This window comes from Coregonus clupeaformis, chromosome 23 (assembly GCF_020615455.1).
Source record: "Coregonus clupeaformis isolate EN_2021a chromosome 23, ASM2061545v1, whole genome shotgun sequence".
In the NCBI taxonomy this organism is placed as follows: Eukaryota; Metazoa; Chordata; class Actinopteri; order Salmoniformes; family Salmonidae; genus Coregonus; species Coregonus clupeaformis.
In genome coordinates, this window is record NC_059214.1 from 54,986,701 (window position 1) to 55,005,508 (window position 18,808).

Consider the following 18,808-nt stretch of genomic DNA (forward strand, 5'->3'; position numbering starts at 1 on the left):
GTGTGGAGGAACCTGCCTTCAATATACTTTGTATCCCTCATTTACTCAAGTGTTTCCTTTATTTAGGCAGTTCCCTGTATGTTACAGGTTCACTCTGCCCTGGAGCATAGGGTGGATAGGGTTTGGTTTGAACAGAAATGGGTACATATTGAGTACCAGATGAATTGATCCCTGGACAAACAGATTAAATGTTAGGGATATACGGTATCAAACACTGGTTGAAATGAATTGGGGTCAGTTGGAGGATGGTAGCTGTTTGAATTATAATCCTGTTCCACAACATTCTAGGTGATGTGTTGCTATAGGCAAAGAACAAACATAACAAATTCCTTTCATTTATAAAAAAAAAAGTGTATTTCTCCATACAAATATCTTCAATACAAAACATAAAATAGTACATTTAAAAAATTGTTTTATAGAGTTTCACCTCTCCATAAATACCATGGCAATAACACCATAATAAAATGATCTCTTGGAATCCTTCATTATTTCAGAAGAACCATCAGTTGATTCCAGTTCATTGATCATATAGGGCAGCATTGGGATCATAGGCAAGAATCTGTCAAGCCTCCTCCATTTAGCTAAGAACATAATAAAGACAAGTACAATAGGGAGAAGTACAAAACCTGTACAGACTATTTGAGACATTTGCATCATTAGAGATACTAAATCCTATGCGCATTTTCCCCTTACTGGGATGTTGAAAATGTAGCCAAATGTCTGCGGTCATGCACTTCTTCAACCTTTAAATATACAGCTCTCAAACATACAGTATGAGGTAATAAGTTATACATCAATATTAAATAAAAGTATAAATATGCATTATATGTGTATCACTTGAGCTGAATGCATAGGTCCCCGTTGAACACGGCTCGTAAAACATAGACAGTGCACAAAACAGAGTGCAAAATAGGGGTAATGGACCCAGGTATACCACATTGCATGTCAACCACAACATTAGTTTGGATCAACACAACATACCACAAAGGTTAAATATTACCTCTTTTTTTTCTTTCTCTCTCCATCTATTCAAATATAATGTAATTAGTGATAGACTATTCAGTTCAGTTCAACTCCTTTCTGCTAAATAATACACAATCGATCATCAGGGAATGAGGGTTCGCTCGGGTCATCACGCTGCACTTTAATAGCCTCCAATGCCGATCTCCTGCTTGTAGCGGTTGGTGAGAGTGTTGGCCTGTTGCGTCAGCTTGGACAGCACCCCGTGGAGCCCTGTCATGTGGAACTGGAACTGCTTTTGCAGGTTATCCTCGTCTTCCTCGGACGACACCTCCGATTCTTCTTCCTCGGAATCAATCCGAGAGATGGGACCCCGGCTCTCCTTGCGCTCCTCGGCTTCCTCGGCGCGCATCACTCCCCACTCGATGTCGCAGCGGATGGATTTGAGCAGCTGGTAGTAGCTGTACATGTCGCCGTCCTCGATGTCGCTGTTTCCCGAGCTTTTCAGTGTGGCCATCTCCCTCTCTTCTTCCAGGGGGACGTCCCGCAGCAGGCTGGGCACCATCACCGTCTGGTCCATGTTGTTGACGGCACCAATGAAGCGGTTCATGGAGTTGAACAGGGAGTTCTTCTGCAGGTGGGATTCTGAGATCTGCATCATTTTGTCGACTCTGTTGTTGATTCTCAAACTTATTTTAGAAATGAAAGTTGTAACTGTCAGTCGGAGCTGGATAGTTTGTTTATCTATTTGTGCAGCCCTGCTCTAATTATTTTATAATCGGCTTTGGAAAGGGGCTCCTCCTTTTTTAATGCTGCAGCGGAGATTGGTTGCTGGTTTTTCGTGTCAGTGCAGATTTCCGTGTTTCAAGCTGAGCGAGAGTTCGGCCGTTCTCTTGTTTGTTCTTGTGCCTGTTCCTTTTCGTTTTTGTTCTGACTCTCTCTGGTCCTCGGTCGGATATTTATAAAGCAGGTGTTTTCGTGTCCAAGGGCGTTCCCAGCAGCTCAGAACCTGTTTGTCAGGAGTGTTCTTAATCTACAGTTGTAACCGGACTCCAATGACCTATAATAGCACACAGACAGAAAAAAACGTGTTTCGCATGGTTTCCTTGAAGGGGAGCGGCCTCCAAATAGCGATACTAGTCTACCCGGACCCTGCCTATGCCCAATAGCAATGCAATGCATCTTCTGCAGACCAAGTTATATGAGCTTTACTTCGTTCAATGCCCTGCAGTGAAATGTGTTAAATATATCCAATATCTATGTGCGCGAAATTGTCAGTGTTGCGCATCATCCACTGAAATGCAGCACAGTGGTGGGCTATGCACTTTCTCAAAACATTCACACATCAAGCATACTAAAAACGAATTATAGTTTACCTTGCAATCAAATGCGAACTTCATTCCAACCTGGTCTCAGAGCATTTCGCATTATTCTGTATTAACTGAGACACTTCATTTTGTATGATATGTTAGGTTTTGTGTGGTATGTATTCATTTGTGGATGTCCAGCACCCATTTCTTATGGTATGTTACAAATTACAATTTATATTATATGTTACACATTTGTAAAACGTTTGATATGTTACGAATTCCAGCTAGGTGGATAGCTGGCTAATGTTAGCTAGGCTAGGAGTTAGGGTTAGGGTTTAGGGTTAAGTTTAGGAGTAAGGTTAAAGGGTTAGGGGAAGGGTTAGCTAAAAGGGTTAAGGTTAGGGGAAGGGTTAGCTAACATAGTAAGTAGTTGTAAGTAGTTGAAAAATTGTTAATTAGCTAAAATGCTAAAGTTGTCCGTGATGAGATTAAAACTCGCAACCTTTGGATTGCTAGACGTTCACGTTATACTCACAACCTTTGGCTTGCAAGACGTTGCTAGACATTCGCATTATACACCAACCCATCCACCCCGACCAACCACCCTACTTTCGTTTTGCCTTACGTAACCATCTGCCTTATGTAACCATACCAAACGTGACGTATAATACTGATTCACACCAGCCTATATTTTGCTGTTATGTATTCCAATGCAAAAATGATTGATGTTGTTAAATCACATTCTCTCCTGATGAGCGATAAAGGGCAGGGTCTCGCATAACGGAACACCAGGTTATGAATATTCATAAAGAAAGCCATCAACCCACAACCGTACCTCCAACTGAAACCAATCAGATGTCCCACTGGCAGTGGTGTGTATTCATGGTTGCCAAGGGAAGCTGGGCTTCCCCAAAAAATTTACCAAAAAATAAATAAAAAACATACAAAATTAATGATCTTTAGTCTCGTTGTGTTTCATACATTTCCTTCAATTCGCAAGAGGCTGAATGTATCTCACCGGAAAAAGCATCAGAGTGAACGAAACAGCGCCCCTCTGTCTCAGTATGTGTAGCGTATCTATCTGATGCTGTCTGGTCAAAAAGAGTATGACATTGTTTCAGCCTGTAGCATTGAATTCAAGGGAAGCCAGCGAGCATTTGGACTCCCTTGATAAAAAAGTATAAAATAATAGACAATCAGCGTTGAGCTAAACTGAGCGAGCTCAGCTGTGAATGGTCCTGGCGCACCCAAATAAGGTGTCAAGGGAAGCTAGTTTAGATTTGGCTTCAGACTATAACATCACATCAGAAGCCAAACATCACTGACAGAGAAAAACTTGAATTGTTACATCCCGTTGTGTCGTAGTCCTCCGGTGGCTAGCTAGCTAAAATCGGTCCTTTCCTAAATTAGCCATGGATGGAGATAGAGATTTGGACTCGTGGTTTTACATAATTCTCTGTACTGGCCAATGATTATAACGGCGATTCTGATCCAACCATAAATTCATACATTGTGCCCCGGGCCTGAGAGGATGGATGTTCAACATGTAGCTAGATGTAGTATGCTAATGTTAGCTGGCCTGACGTATCATTGCCTATGAAAGGAAGTTAGGCTAGCGAGCAAGCATTTCAGCCAGGTAGCCTAGGACAGCAAAAACTAAAAGTGTGTACTGTATGACAGAGTCATAGAGCGTTTAGGCAACATGAAAGAGGACGATGGCATTGGCGTTTCTCTACAAGTAGGGTGAGTCAACATGTTTTTTCTACTTGCACGCACGCAGGCACGCACAAGCACTCAGCAAAAAAAGAAACGTCTCTTTTTCAGGACCCTGTCTTTCAAAGATAATTCATAAAAATCCAAATAACTTCACAGATCTTCATTGTAAAGGGTTTAAACACTGTTTCCCATGCTTGTTCAAGTAACCATAAACAATTAATGAACATGCACCTGTGGAACGGTCGTTAAGACACTAACAGCTTACAGACGGTAGGCAATTAAGGTCACAGTTATGAAAACTTAGGACACTAAAGAGGCCTTTCTACTGACTCTGAAAAACACCAAAAGAAAGATGCCCAGGGTCCCTGCTCATCTGCGTGAACGTGCCTTAGGCATGCTGCAAGAGGGCATGAGGACTGCAGATGTGGCCAGGGCAATAAATTGCAATGTCCGTACTGTGAGACGCCTAAGACAGCGCTACAGGGAGACAGGACGGACAGCTGATCGTCCTTGCAGTGGCAGACCACGTGTAACAACACCTGCACAGGATCGGTACATCCGAACATCACACCTGCGGGACAGGTACAGGATGGCAACAACAACTGTCCGAGTTACAACAGGAACGCACAATCCCTCCATCATTGCTCAGACTGTCCGCAATAGGCTGAGAGAGGCTGGACTGAGGGCTTGTAGGCCTGTTGTAAGGCAGGTCCTCACCAGACATCACCGGCAACAACGTAGCCTATGGGCACAAACCCACCGTCGCTGGACCAGACAGGACTGGCAAAAAGTGCTCTTCACTGACGAGTCACGGTTTTGTCTCACCAGGGGTGATGGTCGGGTTTGTGTTTATTGTTGAAGGAATGAGCGTTACCCCGAGGCCTGTATTCTGGAGCGGGATCGATTTGGAGGTGGAGGGTCTGTCATGGTCTGGGGCGGTGTGTCACAGCATCATCGGACTGAGCTTGTTGTCATTGCAGGCAATCTCAACGCTGTGCATTATAGGGAAGACATCCTCCTCCCTCATGTGGTACCCTTCCTCCTGCAGGCTCATCCTAACATGACCCTCCAGCATGACAATGCCACCAGCCATACTGCTTGTTCTGTGCGTGATTTCCTGCAAGACAGGAATGTCAGTGTTCTGCCATGGCCAGCGAAGAGCCCGGATCTCAATCCCATTGAGCACGTCTGGGACCTGTTGGATCGGAGGGTAGGGCTAGGGCCATTCCCCCCAGAAATGTCAGGGAACTTGCAGGTGCCTTGGTGGAAGAGTGAGGTAACATCTCACAGCAAGAACTGGCAAATCTGGTGCAGTCCATGAGGAGGAGATGCACTTCAGTACTTAATGCAGCTGGTGACCACACCAGATACTGACTATTACTTTTGATTTTGACCCCCCCTTTGTTCAGGGACACATTATTCAATTTCTGTTAGTCACGTCTGTGGAACTTGTTCAGTTTATGTCTCAGTTGTTGAATCTTGTTATGTTCATACAAATAAGTTAAGTTAAGTTAAGTTTGCTGAAAATAAACGCAGTTGACAGTGAGAGGACTTTTCTTTTTTTGCTGAGTTTATTTCACTTTACTCTCTAAGAGAGACTTTCTAGTCCCCAATGTTGTAATGTTGGGGTATAGGCCAGAGTAAAGTTCTGAAATCTATTCATCCATCTCCTGGAAAAAAAATTTTTTTATATTCTATTCAATATTATGCTATTGTATTTGGTACTTGGTATTTTATTAAGATCCCCATTAGCTGTAGCGAAAGCAGTAGCTACTCTTCCTGGGGTCCACACAAAACATGAAACATGACATAATACAGAATATTAATAGACAATATTAGCTTAAGGACAGAACTACATCAAACATTTTTTAAAGGCACACGTATCAATACATACACACAAACTATCTAGGTCAAATAGGGGTTTGCTGTTCACTTGAGCAATATGAAATGGAATGGCTCTATAGAATACTGTACGCTTTCTTGAATTTGTTCTGGATTTGGGGACTGTCAAAAGACCCCTGGTGGCATGTCTGGTGGGGTAAGTGTGTGTGTCAGAGCTGTGTGTAAGTTGACTGTGCAAACAATTTGAAATTTTCAACACATTAATGTTTCTTATAAAAAGAAGAAGTGATGCAGTCAGTCTCTCCTCAACTCTAAGCATTTACATTTTAGTCATTTAGCAGATGCTCTTATCCAGAGCGACTTACAGTTTGTGCATACATTATATATTTTTTCATACCCCCTGTGGGAATCGAACCCACAACCCTGGCGTTGCAAACGCCATGCTCTATCAACTGAGCTACATCCCTGCCGGCCATTCCCTCCCCTACCCTGGACGATGCTGGGCCAATTGCGCGCCGCCCCATGGGTCTCCCGGTCGCGGCCGGCTACGACAGAGCCTGGATTCGAACCAGGATCTCTAGTGGCACAGCTAGCACTGTGATGTAGTGCCTCAGACCACTGCGCCACTCGGGAGACAAGCCAAGAGAGACTGGCATGCATAGTATTTATATTAGCCCTCTGATTACAATGAAGAGCAAGATGTGCCGCTCTGTTCTGGGCCAGCTGCAGCTTAACTAGGTCTTTCCTTGCAGCACTGGACCATACGACTGGACAATAATCAAGATTAGACAAAACTAGAGCCTGCAGGACTTGCTTTTTGGAGTGTGGTGTCAAAAAAGCAGAGCATCTCTTTATTACGGACAGACCTCTCCCCATCTTTACAACCATTGAATCTATATGTTTTGACCATGACAGTTTACAATCTAAGGTAGCAATCTAATGGCATCCTCCCTTACATATATCTATCAGCTGCTCTGCATTTGACATGATCAGATTAGGCCTACTAGAAGTTTTTACAGTTAAAGCCAAACTGCTGCAATACACCTTTTGCCCTTACCACTGAAAGACTGATGAGAACAGCTGAAACTACCCCCACCCCCCTGTAGGCCTTTAGTTTCCCGTCAATAGGGGAGTCACCAGAGACCCTGATGAGGGTTGCCCTACATAGAGAGAACTCACTGACATGGTAAACAAAACACCACAACAAGCAGGCGAAAATGATCCTGCCCAGCCAGTCTGAAAGCTGACAAACACTGGCACGATCAACACATGAGATGAGTACACACTGTGAGTTAACATGACAGAAATAGCAAACAACATGCTTTGAGTCACTACAAACGTAATATTCCTTACAACCAGGATGCTGAATCATTGTGGCTATAGCCTAATAGCCAAATAGAGTTAATAGGCCTATTCCATGTATGCTAATCCTTGACATTTTGTAGGCCTATATGGTGAGTGTTCTTGTGTTCTTATATTGTTGATTAAATAGCTATACTTATGACGATTCTGCACCCAACTCTTTAGATTCATTAAAAAAAAGAAATCAATCAAGAAGAAGAGTCTGTCAAAGCAGTCACACCAAGCAATGACTCATTCCAGATAGTGACCATTTAGTGGAAATTATTTGACCAGATAGCAATAAAAGTAGAAATAGAAATATGAGTATACACACACACACAAACACACACACACAAACACACACACACACACACACATTTTCTTCTTCTATCCTTGTGGGGACCTAAAATACAGTTGAAGTCGGAAGCTAACATACACTTAGGTTGGAGTCATTAAAAGTTGTTTTTCAACCACTCCACAAATTACTTGTTAGCAAACTATAGTTTTGGCAAGTCGGTTAGGACATCTACTTTGTGCATGACACAAGTAATTTTTCCAACAATTGTTTACAGACAGATTATTTCACTTATAATTCACTGTATCACAATTCCAGTGGGTCAGAAGTTTACATACACTAAGTTGACTGTGCCTTTAAACAGCTTGGAAAATTCCAGAAAATGATGTCATGGCTTTAGAAGCTTCTGATAGTCTAATTGATATCATTTGAGTCAATTGGAGGTGTACCTGAGGATGTATTTCAAGGCCTACCTTCAAACTCAGTGCCTCTTTGCTTGATATCATGGGAAAATGAAAAGAAATCAGCCAAGACCTCAGAATTTTTTTTGTAGACCTCCACAAGTCTGGTTCATCCTTGGGAGCAATTTCCAAATGCCTGAAGGTACCACGTTCATCTGTACAAACAATAGTACGCAAGTATAAACACCATGGGACCACGCAGCCGTCATACCGCTCAGGAAGGAGACACATTCTGTCTCCTAGAGATGAACGTATTTGGTGCGAAAAGTGCAAATCAATCCCAGAACAACAGCAAAGGACTTTGTGAAGATGCTGGAGGAAACAGGTACAAAAGTATCTATATCCACAGTAAAACAAGTCCTATTTCGACATAACCTGAAAGGCCGCTCAGCAAGGAAGAAGCCACTGCTCCAAAACCTCCATAAAAAAGCCAGACTACGGTATGCAACTGCACATGGGGACAAAGATCGTACTTTTTGGAGAAATGTCCTCTGGTCTGATAAAACAAAAATACAACTGTTTGGCCATAATGACCATCGTTATGTTTGGAGGAAAAAGGAGGATGCTTGCAAGCCGAAGAACACCATACCAACCGTGAAGAACAGGGGTGGCAGCATCATGCTGTGGGGGTGCTTTGCTGCAGGAGGGACTGGTGCACTTCACAAAATAGATGGCATCATGAGGAAGGAAAATAATGTGGATATATTGAAGCAACATCTCAAGACATCAGTCAGGAAGTTAAGCTTGGTCTCAAATGGGTCTTCCAAAAGCATACTTCCAAAGTTGTGGCAAAATGGCTGAAAGACAACAAAGTCAAGGTATTGGAGTGGCCATCACAAAGCCCTGACCTCAATCCTATAGAAAATTTGTGGGCAGAACTGAAAAAGCTTGTGCGAGCAAGGAGGCCTACAAACCTGACTCAGTTACACCAGCTCTGTCAGGAGGAATGGGCCAAAATTCAACCCAACTTATTGTGGGAAGCTTGTGGAAGGCTACCCGAAACGTTTGACCCAAGTTAAACAATTTAAAGGCAATGCTACCAAATACTAATTGAATGTACAGTGGGGAAAAAAAGTATTTAGTCAGCCACCAATTGTGCAAGTTCTCCCACTTAAAAAGATGAGAGAGGCCTGTAATTTTCATCATAGGTAGACGTCAACTATGACAGACAAAATGAGGAAAAAAAATCCAGAAAATCACATTGTAGGATTTTTAATGAATTTATTTGCAAATTATGGTGGAAAATAAGTATTTGGTCAATAACAAAAGTTTCTCAATACTTTGTTATATACCCTTTGTTGGCAATGACACAGGTCAAACGTTTTCTGTAAGTCTTCACAAGGTTTTCACACACTGTTGCTGGTATTTTGGCCCATTCCTCCATGCAGATCTCCTCTAGAGCAGTGATGTTTTGGGGCTGTCGCTGGGCAACACGGACTTTCAACTCCCTCCAAAGATTTTCTATGGGGTTGAGATCTGGAGACTCCAGGACCTTGAAATGCTTCTTACGAAGCCACTCCTTCGTTGCCGGCGGTGTGTTTGGGATCATTGTCATGCTGAAAGACCCAGCCACGTTTCATCTTCAATGCCCTTGCTGATGGAAGGGAGGTTTTCACTCAAAATCTCACGATACATGGCCCCATTCATTCTTTCCTTTACACGGATCAGTCGTCCTGGTCCCTTTGCAGAAAAACAGCCCCAAAGTATGATGTTTTCACTCCCATGCTTCACAGTAGGTATGGTGTTCTTTGGATGAAACTCAGCATTCTTTGTCCTCCAAACACTGACGAGTTGAGTTTTTACCAAAAAGTTATATTTTGGTTTCATCTGACCATATGACATTCTCCCAATCCTCTTCTGGATGCACTCTAGCAAACTTCAGACGGGCCTGGACATGTACTGGCTTAAGCAGGGGGGACACGTCTAGCACTGCAGGATTTGAGTCCATGGCGGCGTAGTGTGTTACTGATGGTAGGCTTTGTTACTTTGGTCCCAGCTCTCTGCAGGTCATTCACTAGGGTCCCCCCGTGTGGTTCTGGGATTTTTGCTCACCGTTCTTGTGATCATTTTGACCCCACGGGTGAGATCTTGCGTGGAGCCTCAGATCGAGGGAGATTATCAGTGGTCTTGTATGTCTTCCATTTCCTAATAATTGCTCCCACAGTTGATTTCTTCAAACCAAGCTGCTTACCTATTGCAGATTCAGTCATTCCAGCCTGGTGCAGGTCTACAATTTTGTTTATGGTGTCCTTTGACAGCTCTTTGGTCTTGGCCATAGTGGAGTTTGGAGTGTGACTGTTTGAGGTTGTGGACAGGTGTCTTTTATACTGATAACAAGTTCAAACAGGTGCCATTAATACAGGTAACGAGTGGAGGACAGAGGAGCCTCTTAAAGAAGAAGTTACAGGTCTGTGAGAGCCAGAAATCTTGCTTGTTTGTAGGTGACCAAATACTTATTTTCCACCATAATTTGCAAATAAATTCATTAAAAATCCTACAATGTGATTTTCTGGATTTTCTTTTCTCAATTTGTCTGTCATAGTTGACGTGTACCTATGATGAAAATTACAGGCCTCTCTCATCTTTTTAAGTGGGAGAACTTGCACAATTGGTGGCTGACTAAATACTTTTTTTCCCCACTGTATGTAAACTTCTGACCCCCTGTGAATGTGATGAAAGAAATAAAAGCTGAAATTATTCATTCTCTCTACTATTATTCTGACATTTCACATTCTTAAAATAAAATGGTGATCCTAACTGACCTAAGACAGGGAGTTTTTACTAGGATTAAATGTCAGGAATTGTGAAAAACTGAGTTTAAATGTATTTGGCTAAGGTGTATGTAAACTTCCGACTTCAACTGTACATTTTCATTCAAAATCCTATTTTCCCTAACACCTAACCCTAAACCTAACCCTAACCCTTACCATAAACCTAACCCAAATCTTAAACCTAACTCCTAACCACTAAGCCCTTACCCTAACCCTAATTCTAACACTAATTCTAACCCTAAACCTAACCCCTAAGCTTAAAATAGCATTTGTCTTCATGGGGACTTGGGACATTGTCCTTATTTTACTATCCTTGCGGGGACTTTGGGGGATTTTAGGTCGTCGTCCCCCCCACACACACACACACACACACTCTGGAAGATGCAGGTAGGAGATAGTGGGTGTAGAAAGAGTGTTCTGGATTGTGAGTCTGCAGAGTAATTCATCATTGTTCTGAATAATGTAGCTGAGAATGGGAGGAATGTCAACATAGATCACAAAACCTGCTTGGTCAGTCTCTCTGTCTCACCCTCCCTCCGTCCCACCCTCCCTCCCTCCCTCCCTCCCTCCCTCCCTCCATTCCGATAATTATACTTCACAATTTTTGCTCTACTCTCCTCCTTAGCCTCCCCTGCCGATCTCTGCTCCCCTTCCCATTATTGTCTTTATATTTCTCTCTCTAACGATTTCGCTCAGCTCTCTTTACATTCTGCCCCCCTCCCACTCTGCTTTCTCTCTCTCTCTCTCTCTCTCTCTCTCTCTCTCTCTCTCTCTCTCGCTCTCTCGCTCTCTCTCTGTCTCTCTCTATTTCTCTCCCCTCCTTTCTCTCTCAAGGTGAAAAAGCCTTTAAGGGATATCCATGTGTTAGGGTAGCCTACACATACAGTATGTACACATGTACATGTGTAGAAGTAGAGCACACACACACACACGCTACGGGCGTTGTGTTGTGTCGTCACTCAGAATCAGGGGAATGGCAGCTATGTGAAGCCTGCTGGAATGTTGTCTCCAGGCTACCAGTCAACACAACAACACTCCCAACAGGAGAGGGAAGGAGGGATGCATGGAGGGAGGGAGGGAGGGAGGGAGGGAGGGAGGGGGAGATGAGAGTGGTAAACTGAGTTTCACCCCCACAGGTGTCTTGCACTCACTTCAGCTCTGTCAGCTCCATGACTGGCAAACACACACACACACACACACACATACACTTGATTTGACCAATTAAACATTCTGTATTGTAGATAGTGTGACGTCACGAGAGGCTACACAGCTTTCAGCGGGATTGCTCAAGTAGTGCAAGGAGACAAGGTTCAAACAAAACAAGGATTTTATTATAGGTCTTGGGAAATTAACGAAAATATAACAAAATTCTGTTCTCTTGTGGCTCTTTAAGGGTTAACAGTTCAGGGATGTCTCTTCCACATCCAAAATCATAATTCTCACTCGCTCAGATAACTTTTCCCCAGCCTTACTGTAGTCCACGTTGCAGCTAGTGGCCAACCCAGCAAAAAGTCCTTCCAAATGTCTCTCACGTATTTCCACCGGTGCATATATCCAAAGGTGAGTATTTCCCAAAGGTAAGTATCTCCAAATCCTTATATTCCTCATGGAAGTGGATGTGCAGCACTCTTGTCCTCCAGAGAGCCCAGGTTGGAGACTGTGTCTCTTCACCCCCCACACACTCCCTCAGTGTGTCTCTTCCCTTTCCAAACCTTCAGCTCATCAGCTCCTCATTTGTTTCAGCTGCGTGGGAAGATTGGCCATAGAGGGGTGGAGTTCCCGACCATACCAGCAGATGGAGCCATAGCTGTCTGGGTTTGCAGCCACCTCAGGGGGATGTAACGTCCCTCCAGGACACAGCCTCTCGTGACATCACAATAGGTAGTGGTGTAATAATGTCATATGATGTACTGTTTTATATTTTGTTTTATATGTAATGTAAGTGCTTTAATATGTTTGGACCCCAGGAAGAGTAGCTGCTGCCTTGGCAGCAGCTAATGGGGATCCCTAATAAATACAAATACAAAAAAAAAAAAAATCTATTAATATCCTGAGAACATTCTCTTACAATGTTCTCTCACAGTCACAACCAGGAACTAGATTGAAATGTCCCTTTCCTCTATGTTCTGAGAAAGATTTGTATTAGCTGGCACACTTGTGAGTGGTGTCAATGTGTGAATTTATCGCATGACTGTAGATTACAGGAGACATTCCTTGGTTGCATGTGAGGGGCTCAACTCCCACTGATTACAGCTGGTGTCATCATCCCATAGGCTGAGAGCGATGGAGAGAGAGCAGTAGCGGTGCGTGGGTCAAATCACTGGGGAAGCCAAGCCAGAAAAAAAGCCATATTTTTTTTAACCTTTATTTACAGTGTGGGAAAAAAGTATTTGATCCCCTGCTGATTTTGTACGTTTGCCCACTGACAAAGAAATGATCAGTCTATAATTTTAATGGTAGGTTTATTTGAACATTGAGAGACAGAATAACAACAAAACAATCCAGAAAAACACATGTCAAAAATGTTATAAATTGATTTGCATTTTAATGAGGGAAATAAGTATTTGACCCCCTCTCAATCAGAAAGATTTCTGGCTCCCAGGTGTCTTTTAAACAGGTAACGAGCTGAGATTAGGAGCACACTCTTAAAGGGAGTGCTCCTAATCTCAGTTTGTTACCTGTATAAAATACACCTGTCCACAGAAGCAATCAATCAATCAGATTACAAACTCCACCATGGCCAAGACCAAAGAGCTCTCCGAGGATGTCAGGGACAAGATTGTAGACCTACACAAGGCTGGAATGGGCTACAAGACCATCGCCAAGCAGCTTGGTGAGAAGGTGACAACAGTTGGTGCGATTATTCGCAAATGGAAGAAACACAAAATAACTGTCAATCTCCCTCGGCCTGGGGCTCCATGCAAGATCTCACGAGTTGCAATGATCATGAGAATGGTGAGGAATCAGCCCAGAACTACACGGGAGGATCTTGTCAATGATCTCAAGGCAGCTGGGACCATAGTCACCAAGAAAACAATTGGTAACACACTACGCATGTGAAGGACTGAAATCCTGCAGCGCCCGCAAGTTCCCCCTGCTCAAGAAAGCACATATACAGGCCCGTCTGAAGTTTGCCAATGAACATCTGAATGATTCAGAGGAGAACTGGGTGAAAGTGTTGTGGTCAGATGAGACCAAAATCAAAGTTTTTGGCATTTACTCAACTCGCCGTGTTTGGAGGAGGAGGAATGCTGCCTATGACCCCAAGAACACCATCCCCACCGTCAAACATGGAGGTGGAAACATTATGCTTTGGGGGTGTTTTTCTGCTAAGGGGACAGGACAACTTCACCATATTAAAGGGACGATGGACAGAGCCATGTACCGTCAAATCTTGGGTGAGAACCTCCTTCCCTGAGCCAGGGCATTGAAAATGGGTGGTGGATGGGTATTCCAGCATGACAATGACCCAAAACACACAGCAAAGGCAACAAAGGAGTGGCTCAAGAAGAAGCACATTAAGGTCCTGGAGTGGCCTAGCCAGTCTCCAGACCTTAATCCCATAGAAAATCTGTGGAGGGAGCTGAAGGTTCGAGTTGCCAAACGTCAGCCTCGGATCCTTAATGACTTGGAGAAGATCAGCAAAGAGGAGTGGGACAAAATCCCTCCTGAGATGTGTGCAAACCTGGTGGCCAACTACAAGAAACGTCTGACCTCTGTGATTGACAACAAGGGTTTTGCCACCAAGTACTAAGTCATGTTTTGCAGAGGGGTCAAATATTATTTCCCTCATTAAAATGCAAATCAATTTATAACATTTTTACCATGCGTTTTTCTGGATTTATTTGTTGTTATTCTGTCTCTCACTGTTCAAATAAACCTATCATTAAAATTATAGACTGATCATGTCTTTGTCAGTGGGCAAACGTACAAAATCAGCAGGGGATCAAATACTTTTTTCCCTCACTGTAACTAGGCAAGTCAGTTAAGAACAAATTCTTATTTACAATGACGGCCTACAGCGGCCAAATTGTGCGTCGCCCTATGGGACTCCCAATCACGGCCGGTTGTGATACAGCCTGGAATCAAACCAGGGGGTCTGTAGTGACGCCTCAAGCACTGAGATGCAGTGTCTTAGACCGCTGCGCCACTCGGGAGCAAGCTATATGTTGTGATAATTGCGTTGTTTGCTCTATAACCTGTGAGTTCATATGCCTTGCGACCGTGATATATAGGCCTAAGGCCGAGACAATAAGAAGACACAGTGGCAGAATAAATTGAACCCACCTTTGTTTCATCACAAAACTGGAGAGTCCACAAAGCATATTGCATGTAAAAAAACAGTTACATGACCTACAGCATGGTCAAGCAAGTTAATGTTTCCAACTTTTTCGGAATACTAAAGAACTATTGATTTAAAACCTCTTGAGAAGTCACAAAGAAAACAGGAGCTGCCTCCACTATTCCAGCACCATTTCAACTTCAACAGTTCAACATCAACTAATCGCATATGCTTAGTCTAATACAGTGACAACTAAAAGATACCAAAAACGATTTAGTCCAATCAGCTCAATATGATGTGGCTGTCCATGGTTCGGATTTCTGTGTGTGTGTGTTTGTGTGTGTGTGTGTGTGTGTGTGTGTGTGTGTGTGTGTGTGTGTGTGTGTGTGTGTGTGTGTGTGTGTGTGTGTGTGTGTGTGTGTGTGTGCGTGTGCGTGTGCGTGTGCGTGTGCGTGTGCGTGTGCGTGTGTGTGTGTGTGTGTGCGTGTGTGTGTGTGTGTTTGTGGACGTGTTTCACTATACTTGTGGGGACCAGAAGTCCCCACAAGAATAGTAAACCAAGAAAAATTTGTCCAACTGGGGACATTTTGTTGGTCCCCACAAGGTCAAATGCTATTTCTAGGGGGTTTAGGGTTAAGGTTAGAATTAGTGTTAGGGTTAGAATTAGGTTTAGGGTTAGGGTTAGGGTTAGGAGATAGGGTTAATTTTACGGTTAGGGTTAGGAGCTAGGGTTAGGTTTAGGGTTAGGGTTAAGGTTAGGTTTTTGGGTTAGGGTTAGGGTTAAGGTTAGGGGTTAGGGAAAATAGGATTTTGAATGGGACTGAATTGTATGTCCTCACAAGGTGAGCTGCGCAAGACTGTGTGTGTGTGTGTGTGTGCAATTGTGAAAGTAGAAAAAACATGTTGACTCACCCTACTTGTAGAGGAACGCCAATGCCGTCCTCCTCTCTTTCATGTTGACGAAACGTTCTATATATAACTCTGTCATACACTACACACTTACATGCTTTGTTGTCCTAGGCTACCTGGCTAAAATGCTTGCTCGCTAGCCTAACTTCCCTTCATGGGCAACGTTAGCTAGTTAACATTAGCCTTCTACATCTAGCTACATATTGAACTTCCACTCTCTCAGGCCAGCTCTACAATGTATGAATTTATGGTTGGATCAGAATCACCTTTATAATCATTGGTCAGTACAGAGAATTAAGTAAAACCTCAAGTCCAAATCCCTATCTCCATCCATGGCTAATTTAGGAAAAGGCCAATTTTTGCTAGCTAGCCACCAGAGGACAACAACACAACGAGATGAAACAATTCAAGTTGTTTCTGTCAATCACGTATTGCTCTCGATGTGATGTGATTGGAGTGAAGCAAAATCCAAACTGGCTTCCCTTGACACTTTTTATTGGTGCGCTAGGACCATTCACAGTTGAGCTCACTCAGTTTAGCTCAACACTGATTGGCTATTATTTTGTACTTTTTTTATCATTGGAGGCCAAATGCTCTCTTGCTTCCCTTGCATTCCCACAGGGGGCCAGTATGAAAAATAAAAAAATTATGTGTGCACTCACTAACTGTAAGTCGCTCTGGATAAGAGCGTCTGCTAAATGACTAAAATGTAAATGTATTCAGTGTTACGGGCGGCAACAATGTCATACTCTTTTTGACCAGACAGCATCAGAAAGATGGCCTACACATAAAGAGACAGAGGGCGCTGTTTCGCTCACTCGGATGCTTTCTCTGGTGAGATACATTCAGCCTCTTGCGAATTGAAGGGAAATTATGAAACACAGAGAGAGACGAAAGAAAAATTATTAATTCTTAATTTTTTCTTGGTCCATTTTTTGGGGAAGGCTGGCTTCCCTTGGCATCCACGAATACACGCCACTGCAGATAGAGTATTCTGTCCTCACTGTTTTCTGGTAGCAGCTAGCATAAACAGTATCCCAATACAGTTGAAGTCGGAAGTTTACATACACCTTAGCCAAGTATATTTAAACTCAGTTTTTCACAATTCCTGACATTTAATCCTAGTAAAGATTCACTGTCTTAGGTCAGTTAGGATCACCACTTTATTTAAAGAATGTGAAATGTCAGAATAGTAGAGAGAATTATTTATTTCAGCTTTTCTTTCTTTCATCACATTCCTAGTGGGTCAGAAGTTTACATACACTCAATTAGTATTTGGTAGCATTGCCTTTAAATTGTTTAACTTGGGTCAAACGTTTCGGGTAGCCTTCCACAAGCTTCCCAAAATAAGTTGGGTGAATTTTGGCCCATTCCTCCTGACAGAGTTGGTGTAACTGAGTCAGGTTTGTAGGCCTCCTTGCTCGCACACGCTTTTTCAGTTCTGCCCACAAACTTTCTATAGGACTGAGGTCAGGGCTTTGTGATGGCCACTCCATTACCTTGACTTTGTTGTCCTTAAGCCATTTTGCCACAACTTTGGAAGTATGCTGTCCATTGTCCATTTGGAAGACCATTTGCAACCAAGCTTTAACTTCCTGACTGATGTCTTGAGATGTTGCTTCAATATATCCACATAATTTTCCTTCCTCATGCTGCCATCTGTTTTGTGGAGTGCACCAGTCCCTCCTGCAGCAAAGCACCCCCTCAGCATGATGCTGCCACCCCTGTGCTTCATGGTTGGGATGGTGTTCTTCAGCTTGCAAGCATCCCCCTTCTTCCTCCAAACATAATGATGGTCATTATGGCCAAACAGTTTTATTTTTGTTTCATCAGACCAGAGGACATTTCTCCAAAAAGTACGATCTTTGTCCCCATGTGCAGTTGCATACCGTAGTCTGGCTTCTTTATGGAGGTTTTGGAGCAGTGGCTTCTTCCTTGCTGAGCGGCCTTTCAGGTTATGTCGAAATAGGACTTGTTTTACTGTGGATATAGATACATTTGTACCTGTTTCCTACAGCATCTTCACAAGGTCCTTTGCTGTTGTTCTGGGATTGATTTGCACTTTACGCCCCAAAGTACGTTCATCTCTAGGAGACAGAACGCATCTCCTTCCTGAGCGGTATGATGGCTGCGTGGTCCCATGGTGTTTATACTTGCGTACTATTGTTTGTACAGATGAATGTGGCACCTTCAGGCATTTGGAAATTGCTCCCAAGGATGAACTAGACTTGTGGAGATCTACAATTTCTTTTCTGAGGTCTTGGCTGATTTCTTGATGTCAAGCAAAGAGGCACTGAATTTGAAGGTATGCCTTGAAATACATCCACAGGTACACCTCCAATTGACTCAAATGATGTCAATTAGCCTATCATAAGCTTCTAAAGCCATGACATCATTTTCTGGAATTTTCCAAGCTGTTCAAAGGCACAGTCAACTTAGTGTATGTAAACTTCTGACCCACTGGAATTGTGATACAGTGAATTATAAGTGAAATAATCTGTCTGTAAACAATTGTTGGAAAAATTACTTGTGTCGTGCACAAAGTAGATGTCCTAACCGACTTGCCAAAACTATAGTTTGTTAACAAGAAATTTGTGGAGTGGTTGAAAAACGAGTTTTAATGACTCCAACCTAAGTGTATGTAAACTTCCGACTTCAACTGTATATCCATATTGTTTGGCTTTATGGACAATTTGTAAACTGAAATACAGAAAAGAAAATATTCCTTAACACCAAACAATAACAAGCCAAACCTAACATTTAAGCATAACAACTTAGAAATACGCTAACTTACATAACAGCAGCCAAGCTAGAAAGCATAATCATAGAACAGCAGTAGCTAGCGTTAGCTTATAACTGTAAAAATAATGCCACAACCGTAACACATGCCCCGAGGCTGCCTCGAGGCCGCCTGCTAACAA

At 43.0% G+C, this 18,808-nt stretch overlaps 1 protein-coding gene across 1 annotated transcript; it reads right to left on the reverse strand.

Moving 5' to 3' along the window:
- Window positions 1–330: 330 nt before the first annotated feature.
- On the reverse strand, window positions 331–2,014 carry LOC121536193 (mid1-interacting protein 1-B-like). The gene has a single exon (XM_041843466.2). The coding sequence runs from the start codon at window positions 1,619–1,621 to the stop codon at window positions 1,145–1,147; it is 477 nt and encodes a 158-aa protein (XP_041699400.1). The 5' UTR covers window positions 1,622–2,014; the 3' UTR covers window positions 331–1,144.
- Between the last annotated feature and the right edge of the window lie 16,794 nt (window positions 2,015–18,808).

Bases quoted from the DNA above. Each gene is read 5' to 3' on its own strand.
- LOC121536193 (XM_041843466.2), bottom strand. From the start codon at position 1,621: ATGATGCAGATCTCAGAATCCCACCTGCAGAAGAACTCCCTGTTCAAC.